This window comes from Epinephelus lanceolatus, chromosome 9 (assembly GCF_041903045.1).
Source record: "Epinephelus lanceolatus isolate andai-2023 chromosome 9, ASM4190304v1, whole genome shotgun sequence".
Lineage (NCBI taxonomy): Eukaryota > Metazoa > Chordata > Actinopteri > Perciformes > Serranidae > Epinephelus > Epinephelus lanceolatus.
Window position 1 is genome coordinate 39,093,594 of NC_135742.1, and position 15,314 is coordinate 39,108,907.

At 41.7% G+C, this 15,314-nt stretch overlaps 1 protein-coding gene across 2 annotated transcripts in view; it reads right to left on the bottom strand.

Annotated features, from left to right (window-relative positions):
- unc5db (unc-5 netrin receptor Db) overlaps positions 1-15,314 on the bottom strand; it is a 290,100-nt gene that overhangs the window by 101,069 nt on the left and 173,717 nt on the right. For both annotated transcript variants that reach the window (XM_033620202.2, XM_033620199.2), the window contains exon 4: positions 13,715-13,818. In XM_033620202.2, the coding sequence (XP_033476093.1) occupies positions 13,715-13,818 (104 nt within the window). The remainder of the gene's footprint in view (positions 1-13,714; positions 13,819-15,314) is intronic.

Here is a 15,314-nt window from a genome sequence, read left to right on the forward strand (position 1 = left end):
TTGCTTGGTTCACCCAAACAAAAACTGCGTGTCAGTTGTTTGTCTTGTTCTTGTGAAAAGTAATTTACTGACTACATTGTTTTCCAAATTTGAAATCACATTTTGCATCAATTTACCCATTTCAAATTTGCCAATTTCAAAGGCGGATGCTTTAACACATGAGCTATCAGTGTCAATGTTTGTATCAGTGCTTCTAATTTGACAGCTGGTCTCATTTAGTTTGCTGGGATACCAGTGCACTCAGACCGGAACTATCAGAGTCAGCAGTTCACAAATCATTTTTTTGGAATGCATCACCGACAGCAAATGAGGTAATGACTTCTGAATGATGTCACGTTTGCGGGTCACAGGGGAGACCATTTACTGCAGTCAAATCACACTACTGTGCAGTGCATCCTCAGCAATTAAACTGTATACCTGTATATACCTAATGTAAACACTCCACACACCATTCACACTGGATGTATTCCTTTAGGGGAGCTGGGGTGAGTATTAAATTAGCTGTGCCAGTCAGTGATTTTAATTCTGCCCAGATGGGGGTATTTTTTCAAACCCACCCCAGAAATAATTATAGCTGCGATTACCATTCTGTTTTTCAGTGAACTCCTGGAATTTAAATCTTGTCCAGAGCAACATCTCTCTATTTTAAAGTGGGAAAGTCGCTTGTTCTCCTCCTTTCTTTCCTTTCATTAAACAAAAAAGAAAAGCTATGTAATTTGACTTTTGTGGGACAAATGGAGGAAGTCAAAAACATTTCTCCTTATCTTAAAGAAGGAAAAACAAGATAATATGTTAACACCAACATACAGTAGAGGATGAGTGAGAGCTTATGAAATGGGCCATTGTAACATCAGCTGCAGGTTGGCACTGGTATTCTCTTTTGGCATTCTGCTGCAGAATGTCCATATCTATTACACACCATGTCCTGTAACTTCCCTATGGTTAAAATGCCACCCGGAACAATTTAAATTACTGTGTTAAATTGCAGAGGAGCACTTTGAATATTTTGTTCCCCACCTTTAATTTCCCTATCAAGTTAAATTTTCATTCTTGAGACAACTTCTGTCACTTTTCATGTGTATGAATGAGTACAACACCATAAATGACTAAGTGTAGACTGTTGGATGGTGTGCACTGTGCTCCCTGTTGGAGACTCAAAATATATGCAAAAAACACACAGAGCTCTTGGTGAGAGAGATCGAGGAGGTAATGAAGTTGAGAGGAGGCTATGATGGCAGGCTTTTTGCCTCACCTTGGAGTACTGCCACTCAGAACAGATTTAAACACAATTGCCTTTAAACATGTTTGACAACATATCATTTGGGGCTGAAAAGTGAAGCCAACCCAAAAGTGAGTCAATCCCCATAGACCCCCATGTTAAAATGCCCAAAAGCTACTCTTACATTTCACACAGCACTTAGAAAAAATTTGAACATCCACAACTCCGGCTTCCCTCCTAAGTCCCACCCCCTCCTCCTGCAACTCCACCTCCCTCCAAAGTCCGATCCCCCCTCCTCCTGCAACTCCACCTCCCTCCAAAGTCCGATCCCCCCTCCTCCTGCAACTCCACCTCCCTCCAAAGGCCTACTCCCCCCTCCTCCATTATATCCTCATTACGTCTATGATAGACGTAGGTGTTGGCAAGGTAACATTAGATACATGGAAGAGGAGAGCGAGTGTAATGTTCCAACCAAGACAGTCAAACGCAACCCCAGAGTTTTAAAACTCAACCAGAGTCAGTGATGACTGATGAGTTTTAGAATGAGGTTACAGTGCTAACGTTAGATAGTAGCGTTAACGTTACTAGTAAGTGGAATCGCACAAGGAAGATAAAGTTAATGTTTCAGAGGCTACGCTACAGTAGGCTAACGTTAGCCATTAGCAACTGGATGCTGTGTTGTCATATAGAACGTTATGAACTGAACTGAACTTCTTTATTTGTCATTTTTATGTGCAGCACAAAATCAAAATGAGCATAAAGAAACAAAACATTTAAAAACAATTTGTGCAACATATAAGAAAGAACATATAGTGCAATAGTAAGATGAAGGGTTGACATTTCACAGTCAAAAACTCCACATCCTGAGAGCAGAACTGGGAGATCCTCTTAACATTACAGCACGAGCGGTTACGTCAGTCAGAGGCCCCCACGTGGGGAAGACAGACAGGACGGAATTTTCTTAGAACCATATGAGAATGGTACAATTATGAGTTTTTATATCTGGTGGAATATTCACGTACATTTTAGTGTGCCATCAGCTTATTAATGGCATTTTAAGCTAAACAAAGAAAAGTGTAAAATTTCCAGAAAGGTAAGTGTTGCTTTAACAGTAGAAATAAGCATGTTTACAACCTGGTATGAAAATGGTTTTGGTTTCTGAACCTAATTCTCAATTCATGACTGAATTTTAATGTAACTCACCCGTTTACATTTTATTAAGGCATAAAAGTTTAAAGGTCAGGCTGCTTTGAGTGACCTCGGCTTTTCAGGCAGATCCACCCCTTGCTCCTACACAGCCCCACCTTCTCACCCAAATATGATTACTTCTGGCTCCAAAAATCCAAGATGGGGACGGCTGAAATACCAAACTTGACCATTCAAAACGGGAGTCCACAAACCTATGGGTGACGTCATGGTATCTACGTCCATTATTTTTATGGTCAATGATTATGACCTTTTGGTTGCCGAAAAAGTCCTGTTCAGCATTTGGTTGTACTAAAAGACCCTCTAAGGAGTAAGTATATTTTGTAATAATGGTTTTAAGCCTGTTTTTCACCAGTAAATACTAGCAGTATCACAGATAACCATAGATGTATATTCACTGAGCTAACCAAGCTAGGAGCTAATGTTAGGATTACCCCCACCCTCTGGTCACCTCTAGCTCCAAAAATCCAAGATGGCAACGGCCAAATTGCCAACACTTGAGGCTTCAAAACAGGAGTCCACAAACCAGTAGGTGACATCATAGTGGCTAAGTCCATCATTTAATACAGTCTATGATTCAGACACGTTTCGTTGAAGCATATGAACCCTCAAGTGTTACATTTTCAGAAGATGCCAATGTCATATTTGAATTCACTCCCCTTAAGAACTGCACAGTGACACACAAAACTGTTGGTCTCCAGCACCCTGCTGTATAACCACATGCTAGACAGTACAACCACCAACACTAAAGCCATTAGACAGTCAAAAGAAGCACCATAACCAATTACCAGCAACAGAGACGAAAACTAATTATAAATTACAAACTTAGTGGCGCTTTAGCGCTCCTACCCTGGTAAGAGAGCTGCATCACTGCGTTTGCAAATTACATTCATAGTGTGGCAGAATGGGCCGGGCTGATGGATTTATAGGAAGCGCACAGGCACCCTTTATAATAAACAACAATCAGACCAGATGCAAATAAGGAGTGCCTGTGGGCATGCAAACACTGCGTAAATAGAAATGACACACGGACCCGAGGGATGATGGATTGCAGGTATATATTGACACGAATAAAAATGATAATGAACATCATAACACAGTAATCATTTCTCACAGTCTGTATTTTTTCCCACACCTATTGGAGTCAACTGTACCACTGTGAGCAGGAGTGGGGATTTTTCTTTTTGGACAGAGAGGAGTACAGTACAATTACAGCGACAAGGCCTCTACTTTCCATCATTTGCCCTAAAGAAAACTTGGAAGCCCATCTTCAAAGGCTGCCAGATTCTTCTCAACAATCAAATGACAGCCTTTGGCGCAGGTTTCATTGGAGGTAAAGCGCTTAGCATCGTTGATAGATAAGGAAATAGAGAGACAGCAGACTGCGGGACAGGGTCTAATTTCTCATGATTAAAGTCATCTGTCACTGAATGGATGACACAAGTGGTGGCACCCCCACCCCTCCAACTCTTTATGTATTTATTTAAATTTCTGCCTGGAAAATCTGTGACTTGAAAGAGGCAATTAACATGTGGCATGAGCCAGCCCTCGCAGTGTTTGGGGGCCACGCTGCACATTGTCTGTCTGCCGCTAACAGCCCTTAGGTAATGATGAAAAGATACATCAAGCAGAAGGAAAGGAGTGAGAGAGATATACAAAGAGAAAGAGTGAGAGAAGGGACAGGGGGAGGTGGTGGGAGAAAAAGAAATGAAGGGACAAATACAAATTAGCCTGGCAAGTGTGTGGCAGAGGATGTGAGAAATGAATTGCCTAATTGGCACATTTGTTTCAATTAGGATGTGGTCATCAGTGTCGGCCTTGACGGAAGGGTTTCCAGGCGGGGCCCCACATCAGGGTTTCCTCCCTGTGATTTCATTACTCTGGACCGCCCCTGAAGGTCACCTCCTCTAGCCCTGCATAGCGGCCAGGTCCTCTCCTCTACTTAAAAACACACACACTCACACATCTCATTCAGATGACATTTGCTGATGATTAGATGCTGAGAAATGTTGCGGCTGAGGGGCAATTAGAGGACAGAAGAGCAATGTAACGGGTGACACCAGAGCCATCATCAAGACTTATGAGGACAGCGCTGATCAAGACCTTGCCAGCTGATGCTTTTTTTCCATGTGCTTGTGAGCCTCGTCGCTCCACTCCTAGGTCTAATGGTCATTTGATGTCGAGGTGATGCAGTGTAGCCTACAAACGGCTTTCTACAGTGCTGTAAGATGAAAAATCTGTCTGCTGAGTCATGCTTAGGTGTCACAATTTAACATGATCTCCTCCCCTTTGGGCAACTCTCAGCTGTGGCGAATTGCCGGTGTGGGCGGCGGAACTTTTTAATTGCTGAGTATCTCATCAACGCAATTACATGGATTAAACGTCTCCGTCAGGCGCGCCCCCGGGGGACCAGGGGACGCCGGCGGGGCTTGCTAAGCAGCATAACAGAAGCAGATACTGCCGAGCACGGAGCTAATCCACCCGATGTTCCACCCCACCCCCCCAACCAATCAACACACACACACACACACACACACACACACACACAGATAGCCACAGACACTTTGAACTCAGCATGGCTCAGTGTGTTCATACGAACAGCAAGCCTGACAGCAGCAGGTAGAGTCACAGGGAGCTATCTGCGGCTCAGCTGTGCTCTCCCGCTCCGGAGGTTAATCAGAAAAGATACAGGGAGAACACAAAGTGGGCCTGCGTCGCCCATCCGCCTCCCCCGTTGCTTCCCAAATGCCACCTCTCCTCCCCTCCGAGCAATGTGGCACTGCATTACTATTCCACCCCGATCTGTCTTATCTTAACGAAATAAATAGAGGGAGCTCCCGGCTTGGGCCTGGGCTGGGGGGGATGTAATTGCTTGGCTTAATAATGAAGCTCATCATCTGCTCTCTAGGAGACTTTCTCTGACCTATGGAAAAGTAACAGAGGCGCTCGGCAGTTGGATCAGAAAGTAGAAACAAGTGCATGAGGAGGCGGGAGGTGGGACGGAGTTAAATGCTAACTTGTTTTGGAGTAGCATTGCAATGTCTTTGTGAAGCTCAACAGAGAACAGCCCTGTATCACAGTGCAGAGGCATTTAGTTGATTCCCCTTTGTGCCATAGCCCAGGCTGTCTACCTGAGCTACTGTAGATCAAGGGGATTCATCTTGGATTAAAGGCTTTCATTCAGGGAAGTTGAAATTGGCTTCCAGTTTGGCTGTTCATTTCACACTTTCTCTCAGAGTAACCTCTCTAAAGAAACTCATTATACAGGGTTCTCATGGACTCCTTTCTCCCCGAGTTAAAAGATCTGCTTTGCATTCACACCCCCTGATATCTGTGAAGTAAAAGTGGGGAATTGGTTTTGGACCAGGAGCACCAAAACGATATTACAAATAAGCCGGTCCTACGTTCTATTAACCATGGGCAAATTACAGTCTCTGCTCTTTTTGGATACAATGTATGAAGGTATTTTTGTAGCAAAACACTTGAGAATTTGCATGTTGCAATTTACACTCAGAGACAATACTCACACCCGCGTCCTAAATTTAAATTAACAGGAAACACCCACAAGTATTTTTCTGTTGATTAACTGTTGAATGGTATTCAAGTTGAAGCCTGCTCCAGTTTGCCTGACAATGAAATGCTTTGTAAATGCTGGGAGACAATAACTATGATTCACATGTTACAAAACTAAGATGGGAAAGGCCAAAGTAAGTCTTTAAAGTTTAAACCATGTTTAAAAACGTGAAATCTAAAAACAGACTTTTTTGTTTTCTCAATGAACCATCCAGTACATTCATATCCCTTCATTAGGAACACCTGTACAATCTCATGTAAAACAATGCACCTTGTACTTTTATGATGACTATACTATAAAAACTAAATCAGGTGGTTTAACTTAAATGTTCAAGTTTAATTGCTGCCCAACAATGCATTGTTTTAACTCACAAATTTGAGGCCATTTTGAGGCAAAAATCTCACTTTTTATTTTGTAAAGAGAAAAATATTAATAAATGTAACCAGTCTCACTAATACACACCCATCTTTTTACAACAGGCCTCAGATTTGCTCATTAAAGGGCTCCTCCACTGTGTTTTTTTAAATATAATATTTAATATTGTTCTGTGTTCTTTCCTGACAGCGCTGATGAGCTCAGAGCAGTCTGGAGTTTTTAGTGATACAGGGCAGATACGTTAAGAAGTGAATTTGTCTTCAACACCCAAGAAGGACTTTTGTTTGACAGCTTTCACTATCCCTGCTAATGTTCATGCTATTGCTCCATGCTATGGAGATGTTCATCTTGCCATAATGACAGTCTGGTTGATATGGTAGCCTAATAAATATGTATGAGTATTAATCACACCCCCATTGTCTGTTTGTAAAAGAATATTGACCATTAGAAAACTGACTGGAGGAGCCCTTTAATGACACGCTGTGAAACAGTAAACCACTGGAGAAACAGCAACGAGACGATAAAACACATATGGTGTCGGTGTTTGTTGGTCTTTAACACTGGCTGCAGTGGTCTGCAACTTGGCAGGGATAAGGTTAGAGGTTGGCAGAAACATACAATTTTCTCCTGGTGACTGGGCCGGTTTCTAATTTAATTGTTGTGCTGTAATGCATACAGCACTCTGATTTACTATGGCCTACACAGCTTACATTAAAGGCAGAAAAATCAACAGAAATGTTAAGGTAGATAAATTTAACTTTAAAAAAAAAAAAAAAAAGTTGCACAAACACAATGCCCCATTTTGCCTTTCAGTGCAACATTTTCCATAACATAACACTGCCTAAAAATGTCTGATTATCGCTTTGCTCTGTTTCCTTGATTCTCAAAGCTCGGTTCTAGCGACTACTTTCCAGGTTGTTGATGTTACAGTCTAATGGCAAGAATAGCAAGAGGTTAAATCGCCAAGTCCCACAAGGGCGTAGGTTTTGTTTTAGAAATGGGCAGAACACAATGAAGTCTAAAATCTTTCTAACGTACAAACCGGACATTGGTCTTGTGCCTTCAATAAGTCTATGGAAAATAATTTGAAATGCAGGCGTCCATTAATCACCTAAGAATCAAAATATAAATATGATTTATCAGAATCATAACAGCCTCTATGTAGGCTTGGAGGCAAAACCCAGACCAAAATAGCTTTGTGCTACTCACAAAACTAAACATTGCTGTGAGCACACAGTTATAATGGAAGCTAACCTAGATGAATACATTTTTATCAACTAAGATCTTCTCTCATGCGGAATTTGGCAGCTGAACAGTAAGCGGAAACAATTCAGAGAGTAAACTAAACTAAAACTGTGAGACTAGAGGGGAACGAAAATAGGATTGTGGAAAGTGAGGGGGGTGCATGTAGGTTTGAGAATCTTTAGTATTTTATTTTTTGTGTAAAAACCATGTCAGACATAAATTACTTTTCAAAGCAGACTATTTCTTTGTGTCTTAAAACATATCTGCGGGGGATCTTGAAGCAAAAAAATGCTCATCATTTACTGGTTCTACCTTCTTAAATGTAAGGATTTGCCAGCCCAGTCGCCAGAATAAATGTTGGCATTCTACATTTCTGCAAACCATGGACGTTTGATATGTAACATATCAACATTCCTCAAGTGAAGTAGTGTGTGAGCTGACTTTGTCATTGGCAGGTGGAGGGGATGGTGAATGGCGTGGTACCTCTGCGAGATGGCTGCCAAGCTGCAGACAACTGTTACAGACCAACAAACAACAAAACCAGTTGTTTAAATGGGTCATCGCTGCACCTTTCAGTGACTTTTTATCCACCGAACGTTTTTTTCTCTCTCTCTTTTTTTTAGCAACCTTTTGCTGTGTTTCTGCTAGAGATAGTGACATGAAAAGCAGTTCTTTTTTTTATCTGGAAATTGCTGAGTTTCCAGCAGGGATAGCACCACGAAAGCTGTGGTAATTACCAAGGCATCCCTATGTTTCCAACTTGGATAATGCCACGATAAGTGGTTGTTTTTTTAATGAGACATTGCAGCATTTCCAGCCAGGTTAGTGCCACATAAGATGGTTGTTATGTACCTGGATACAGCTGCATTTCCAGCTGGGATAGGGCAGCAAAGAGCAGTTGTTTTATACTAATACATCACTGTATTTCCAACAGGAATAGGGCCAAGAAAAGCTGTTGTTTTTTTATGAGCTATCACTGACTTTCCAACCAGGATAGTGCCACAAAAAGCATTTGCTTTTTACTGAGACGTCGCTACATTTTCAGCCCGGATAGTGCCACAAACAACGGTTGTACCTGGATATTGCTGCGTTTCCAGCTGGGATAGTGCCACAAAGAGTGGTTGATTTCACAGAGACATTGCTGCCTTTCCAGTTGGGATGGTGCCACAAAAAACGGTTCGTTTTTACCTGGACAAAGTTTAAAAGTAAAGTTTCAACATAATATATAATATATAACCCCTACAACGTATAAATGTACTGTATCTGTGGTTTGCAGAAAAGTACAATGCCAGCACTAGCGACTGAGTTGGGATATGCTGCCAGTAAACTGAATATCTTTGGGTTTTGGGACTGTTGGTGGGACAAAAAAAATTGCATCACCTTGGGCAATGGAAAACCATAACTTTCTTATGTTGTATAAATAAAATCACATAATGAGAAATTGAGAAAAAAAAGGAAAAAAAGGATGATTGGTGAGAGCCCTAAATGTTACATCCAAGGAGTCATAGAAAAGTCTCCGTCCAACCCCAGTGTCTGCTGAGAAAATGCAAGTGCTGGTAATCTCATATCCAGTTAATTTCAATTCTGACGCTGACAAAACTGAACTAAAAATGAAATAAGCACTCGAAAAACATGTCAAATGCGTCTTTGAAAACTTACAGTATATTGGGACAAGTAATTGGATGGAAAGAATGGCAGTGAATTACAGCATTGTCACAAATATATCTACTGTGGCACTTCTCTTGTGGAAATAAGACCCGCAGAGTCAAGGAGGCATTCCTGCTAAGTGTCAGACTCTTGCTTAAATAAACTGTTGTAACCTCATGATACAAAATGATTCCACTGTGAGTGACTGGAGACTCATTAGCTCACCCTGACATCCTTGCTGACGAGGGTGATTTCCAAACACACGTTCCGAAGCACAGTGTTTACGCTACGCTGCCAACCGCAAGCTCACATTCTGTCAGGCCTGCTTCGTGTTTGCTACAGCAGCATCCATCCTAAAGCTGCACTCTGAAACCTCACACTACACTCACGGATGCCATCTCAATATTTCATGGACGAGGTGCGCTGATATCGACTGGGCTGAGGATATCTGCCCTGTGCTCTCTACATTATTCACTCCCATCTTTTGTGGCTGGGCTCATTTGTGTTGACAAAGGACTAGATGGGAGGTTGCGATTTGGTCTGTACCGCTCAGATTCAACTATTTTTATCCCCACTGTGCATTCTGCGGTGCTGAAATGACATCACTCCTCCATTTCCATGCTGAATCATTTATACAGCACAGGGCCAGAGGTTGACCTCCACTTAAATCTGTTCTCTGCACACATCAATTACACATCCATTGTTCATGCTGATTATCACTGGACCAAATATAGAGTGAGATATTCTGCATTTGGAGAGGAATGTGCTCTTGGTGACATTTTGCACTGAGACATTTAAACGCTATATTTGCCCCACAAGTCAGTCTTCCAGGTTCTCGCTCTCCATCTCATTGTGAGAAACATCTGTTCGCCATCTCACTGGAAGCTGCTATTTAACTTGCCATCATGCATTAAACTGCTAAAAAAGTCATAACACTTGTTGATGCTGCTAAAAAAATACTGTATCTTAAAGGGTTTTCCCATGGACCCAGGTCAGCACACTTCAGCTGTGTCATGCCAAGGCGTGATGACATTTTTCCATTACAGCCTTACAGCAGGGGATAGCTGCCCTGTTAGGGCTGATTTATAGTTGTGCACATAGTCTATACAAGTGGCCTTCGCTGTTGGGAGCCAATTCATTCTCACTCAGACCTCATCACATATGGACGTTTGGTCATGGACTTTCCACGTCAAGATACATCGTGCAAGGTACCCTGGGTGCATTGGTTGTTGACGCGCTGGGACATCATGTCAACTTCAGCCTGTTCGATGCATTGTCTATTTTAAAAATACACTTCTGTTTTCACAGGAAATGCACAGTTTGCACACAGTCTCTTTCAACATAAACGCACTGTTTGTACAGCACCGCAAATTGACAGGTTTTTTCCCTCCAACAACAAACACACGTGGTTGCATTTGGCCTACACTGCATGTGGTTGGCTGTAGGCAAAAAAAAAACATGTGGTTGGGTTTAGGAAAAAAGAAAAGGGTTTGGCTTTGTGATCTTATGGGAAGTGAACACTGGCCTCCTGGTTGAAAGTCAGTGGTTGTTGGACCCATCCATTACCCTTCCCATCCGACCTACTCGGATTTCCACTGCCTTAACTTTTGTTGTTGACTGGTCATGTTTCCTCCGACACTACTGGGTGCTGTTAAACAATAACAGCGACCAGCCGCGCATCATGCTGCTTTTTTTGGCAGTGTCTGATGCTGGAAGTCACCAGATTTTGATAACTTCGGAGTGAAACCAGGTTGTGTGAGCATTTATACTTGGTTGGTGTGTCTGTGACGCTCTGCTATCACACCTCAAAATGTCATTAGGTGGGGGTTTTAATGCCACGGTGTTGAGTGTCCTTGAATTCAAAACACACATAAAACAAAAGTTATATTAGACACAAGTGCAAAATTTGGCTTCATTATAACTCAAACGGTTCACGGGCAAAACACTCACACCCCAACCCTAACCGTGGCACGCGCAAGACAAGTTTTTGCAGCACGAATTGGTCGCCGAAGTTCAGACTTTCAACTCTCGCAAAAAGGCATTTGACTACTCATTTAATTCACGCCGCTTAATTCATATACTTCTAGACTTTCGCATCGCATCCATTGCGCCACCCAGGGGGAATTTGCATCTAATCACGTCTTTTCACTGACTTTACATGTAATTGTACATGTAATTAACTCACGGGAATTGTTTTATTCATGTCCAGTGGTGAACACAACATAAGGCACTGATTCAACACAGACGTATAAATCCTGCTTTAGTTTCATCACTGGGTTCGTGTTTGTACTGTCTGATATCAGCCTTATTATACTATTAACTGATCAGTTTCAGCCACACTAAAGCTCTGTTTAGTTACTGCTCATACATAAGAACCTTTCCTGATGTTGCTGTTCACATCAAAAGCTCTGCACTGACGAACAAGTTAGCAGAGCTTCATTAGCAGTGCTATTCTTCAATAAGAATTAGGTCTAAACAACTGGATATGAACATATTCTGTGCTACGTGGTCAGTGGATCAGTTTTGCATATTTCCCCTCTTACCAGTAGTGCCATTTATCAATCCAGATTGTTTTGGTGTGAGTTGGTGAGTGTTACAGATATCGGCTGTAGAGATGTCTGCCTTCTGTCCAATATAATGGAACTAGATGGCACTCAGCTTGTGGCGCCCAAAGTGCCAAAAAAAACAAAAGACCAATTTATGTAGGAACTAGCTCAGTGTTGCTATGTGAGCTAGCAGTAGATGCACGCTTCAGCAGCAGTAGAACAGAATGCTGCTTTTACATGAATGCACGGGTCATACAAATCCAATAATAATCTAAATTTCTAATAATAGCTCAGTCAAAGGGGCTATTTTTCTGCACTTACATGCTTAAACTTAAGTAACATTTTCAATTCAATGCTTTTACTTGTAATGGAGTATTTTTACAGAATGGTATTAGTGCTTTACTTCTGTAAAGGAACTGAGTACTTCCTCCACTACTACCACTACCTACTACCCAAGTTACAGCTTTGCTCAATGAGGAAGCATCAAGGACAAACCAGCACTGATGCAGATGAATATTCAGGTATCTAATGTTCCATGTAAACATCATTCCATATGTGATTCACTCCAGGGTTCCAGACTAGCAAAAAACATCTCGTGTCTTTCAAGGATGATATTTTCGCTGTCAGGCAGAAACCTCAAGTCCTTCATTTTCATCATTTCTTTTTTTTTCCCTCAAAAGATCATTGCTATTGGTCACCCTTTAAGTCAGTATGAGGATTTTGTCTGACTTCTAAATAAACGAACTGCTTATTTGAATAACTACAGCATTTTCTTAACTCAAGAAACACTCTATGAAGGCTTATATTGCAAATTGCCACAAGCCCGCTGTGACCCCCAGCCCTAGGGTTTGCACTGGCTGAATCTGAGTTGCTACACCCTGGACTAATGGTCTGGCACCGAAGCTTACGTCTGGTCTCCTGTTGGGGAATAGAGTCCTAGCAGCTGGTGGGGACAAAAGCGGAGGGATCGTGGGTTGTGCTATAGGTAGCTGGCTCATTCTTGTCTCATTTGTGGTCTGACAAACAGAACGAGAGTGAGATTTTGGCCAAATGTATTCAAAGACAAGAAAAACTGAAGACACACTTTGCTACAATATACTAGGTTGTCACTTTTGTTTCAAAATTTGAACGTTTGTTCAAATGTAATTACGTTTTTAACAGTAATTACTTGCTCACAGGCTATAAGCACAGCAGGCAGTTGGAAGTAGTTTGCCTTGTGATCCAGCAGAGACGCTCTAAACCAGAAAAGTGGTTTTGGACATACAAGGTTTTGACCATATCTTTGGTGCAATGATGCAATGCACACTCACAGATCTGTATGTCCATGTTGCAACCACCCAACAGAGTGATGAGATTCCCTTTCATGACTTTTATGTCTTCACCAACTCAGTAGGAGCTGCTGGTGGATCAAACCACAGAATCCAGGAGGAGAAAGGGTAACATCCCCCCTACACCCACTCCCTTAAATCATTCTCCAAAACTGTAATTGGACCATTCACTTTGTGGCCTGACCCACTTTGAGCCTGTGAACTCACAACACTCGTGAGGTTAATAGTGCTACAAAGTGAATTTCAGAAGAGAATCTCTAAGCATCTGAAGTCTGTATTTTATTGATAGACTTCACAGTTTACAGAAGATTTGATTAAAATGCATGCTGTGAATCCTCTTCATCTCACTTTGGAACCAACACCTTTACTTTTAAATGTTTATGTGCACTTATCGCTGGTATCTAACAAACACTATATCAATCTTTAAAGGTCAGAAGAAGCAGAGCTGAAGGTAGAATTGGCAGAGAATTACTCTCCCAGAGTAAGGATAGCCACTGTGATGCAGATCTCTGCTCAGTGGGAGTATAAGCTTCTCTTCTTTCAGGGAAGGAGGAGCGAGTAACGGCAGCCTTACCTCTGCTACAGGCACTCCCTCTGGAGGGCGACAGTGCAGAACGATCATCCCGTTGATTGGCACCTCCTTCCCCTGGGGGTCCTGCTCAAAGTTTTTCCTCAGGTCTGTGTGGGGAGATAAGAGGCAGCTGTCAGGTGTCAAGTGTTATGGTCAGTCTGGCCTCAATCCTATTCAGCAGCTAACGCACCAGTCCGCCCCTGGCTCTGCACGCCACGACCTTCAAAACCCTCTGGCCGATATAGGATAGAGCGGATCTCATGGCCCTGTGCTACGTAATCTGTTGACAAGGTGGTTTGGAGGATACACTGGGTGGAAGAGGTGCAGGAGGATTGCTGTGATCATCCTGGGCATTCATGTGCATACAATAGTGACAGATCCTATTCTAACATTTTCAAAACTGCCTTTGATAGGTTATTTCAGCATGGGTTTTGTATGGGTTTCATGTACCCTAGAATCATAAGAGATTCCCAAGGATCTAAATACAGGAAGAAAACTCTATAATAGTGCCTCAGTGCAACTTGCAGGTAGGTAAATGCATAGTAAGTGCTTACACAATGATATGCAAATCCTTGCAGATACAGATCTTCACATCACATCATCATCTGTGAACTCAAATTCTTACTTTCTTCAAAAGACAAGAAAAGACTTCTTTGCTTTCTTGATGTTTAAGTATGTGTGATTTCTCTCAGCTTTCTCTTCAGGGCCATGTACAAACACTAAATTCAACACAAAAGAGGGCTTTTAGATAACCTATAACACCATCTGCCAGCACTATTGGATTTGAACAACACTGGCTGTGAATAGCTGATTGTGTTTAAATTTGATTAGACAGCATTTGTTTCTGGGAATAGATTATTTCCCCTCGGATAAATCGAATTCATTTTCTGTTAAGATAATGTCAGCTTGCTGTGTTCACACACATTGGTCCAAACCAAAAGAGAAATTAAAAAATGGTCACATTGTCTTTCAGCTCCAGTGTGTTAGGGGTAAAGAGGACACACGGACAGACATTATAAATCATAATGACACTATTGGGACCTCCAGGGTAAAATAAAAAGTTTTTTCCCCCTAGGGAGTGACAGTCCGTCCTGCCAAACTTCACTCTGTTCTATCTTTCATTTATTTTTAGGGGTTCAAGCCCAAAGGGCCAAAACCCTATTGTTATTGTTTGAGTTTATGATCAATTTTAACTTTCTTCAGAAAAGTTCTTCACAAAATTCCTGTGGTGGTAATTCAGAAACATTTTGAAATTTGAAATTTTCACCAATAATTGGAAGTTTTGTGCAAAAAGATGCCAATCGGCCAGACAATGGCACTCTAATTAAAAATCCAATTTTTGGCCACACCCGTTATATCATAAATTGGACTGACTAGAAATCGGACACATGTCCAGCTCAATATGGACTATAAAAAAGCCTGAAAGACCATTTAAGTCTGCCTGACTGGATTGTCTGCAATTTTGTTAAAACACATTTTTGACATCTTCTCCTAAACTGTATCTCATTTGTACCAAATTTTCTGCAGATCATTATTGGACCATGCTTATCAAAAGTTATCAAAGTTTCGTTTTGAAGATACGGGCAGCTTAGGCCGAGCAGGT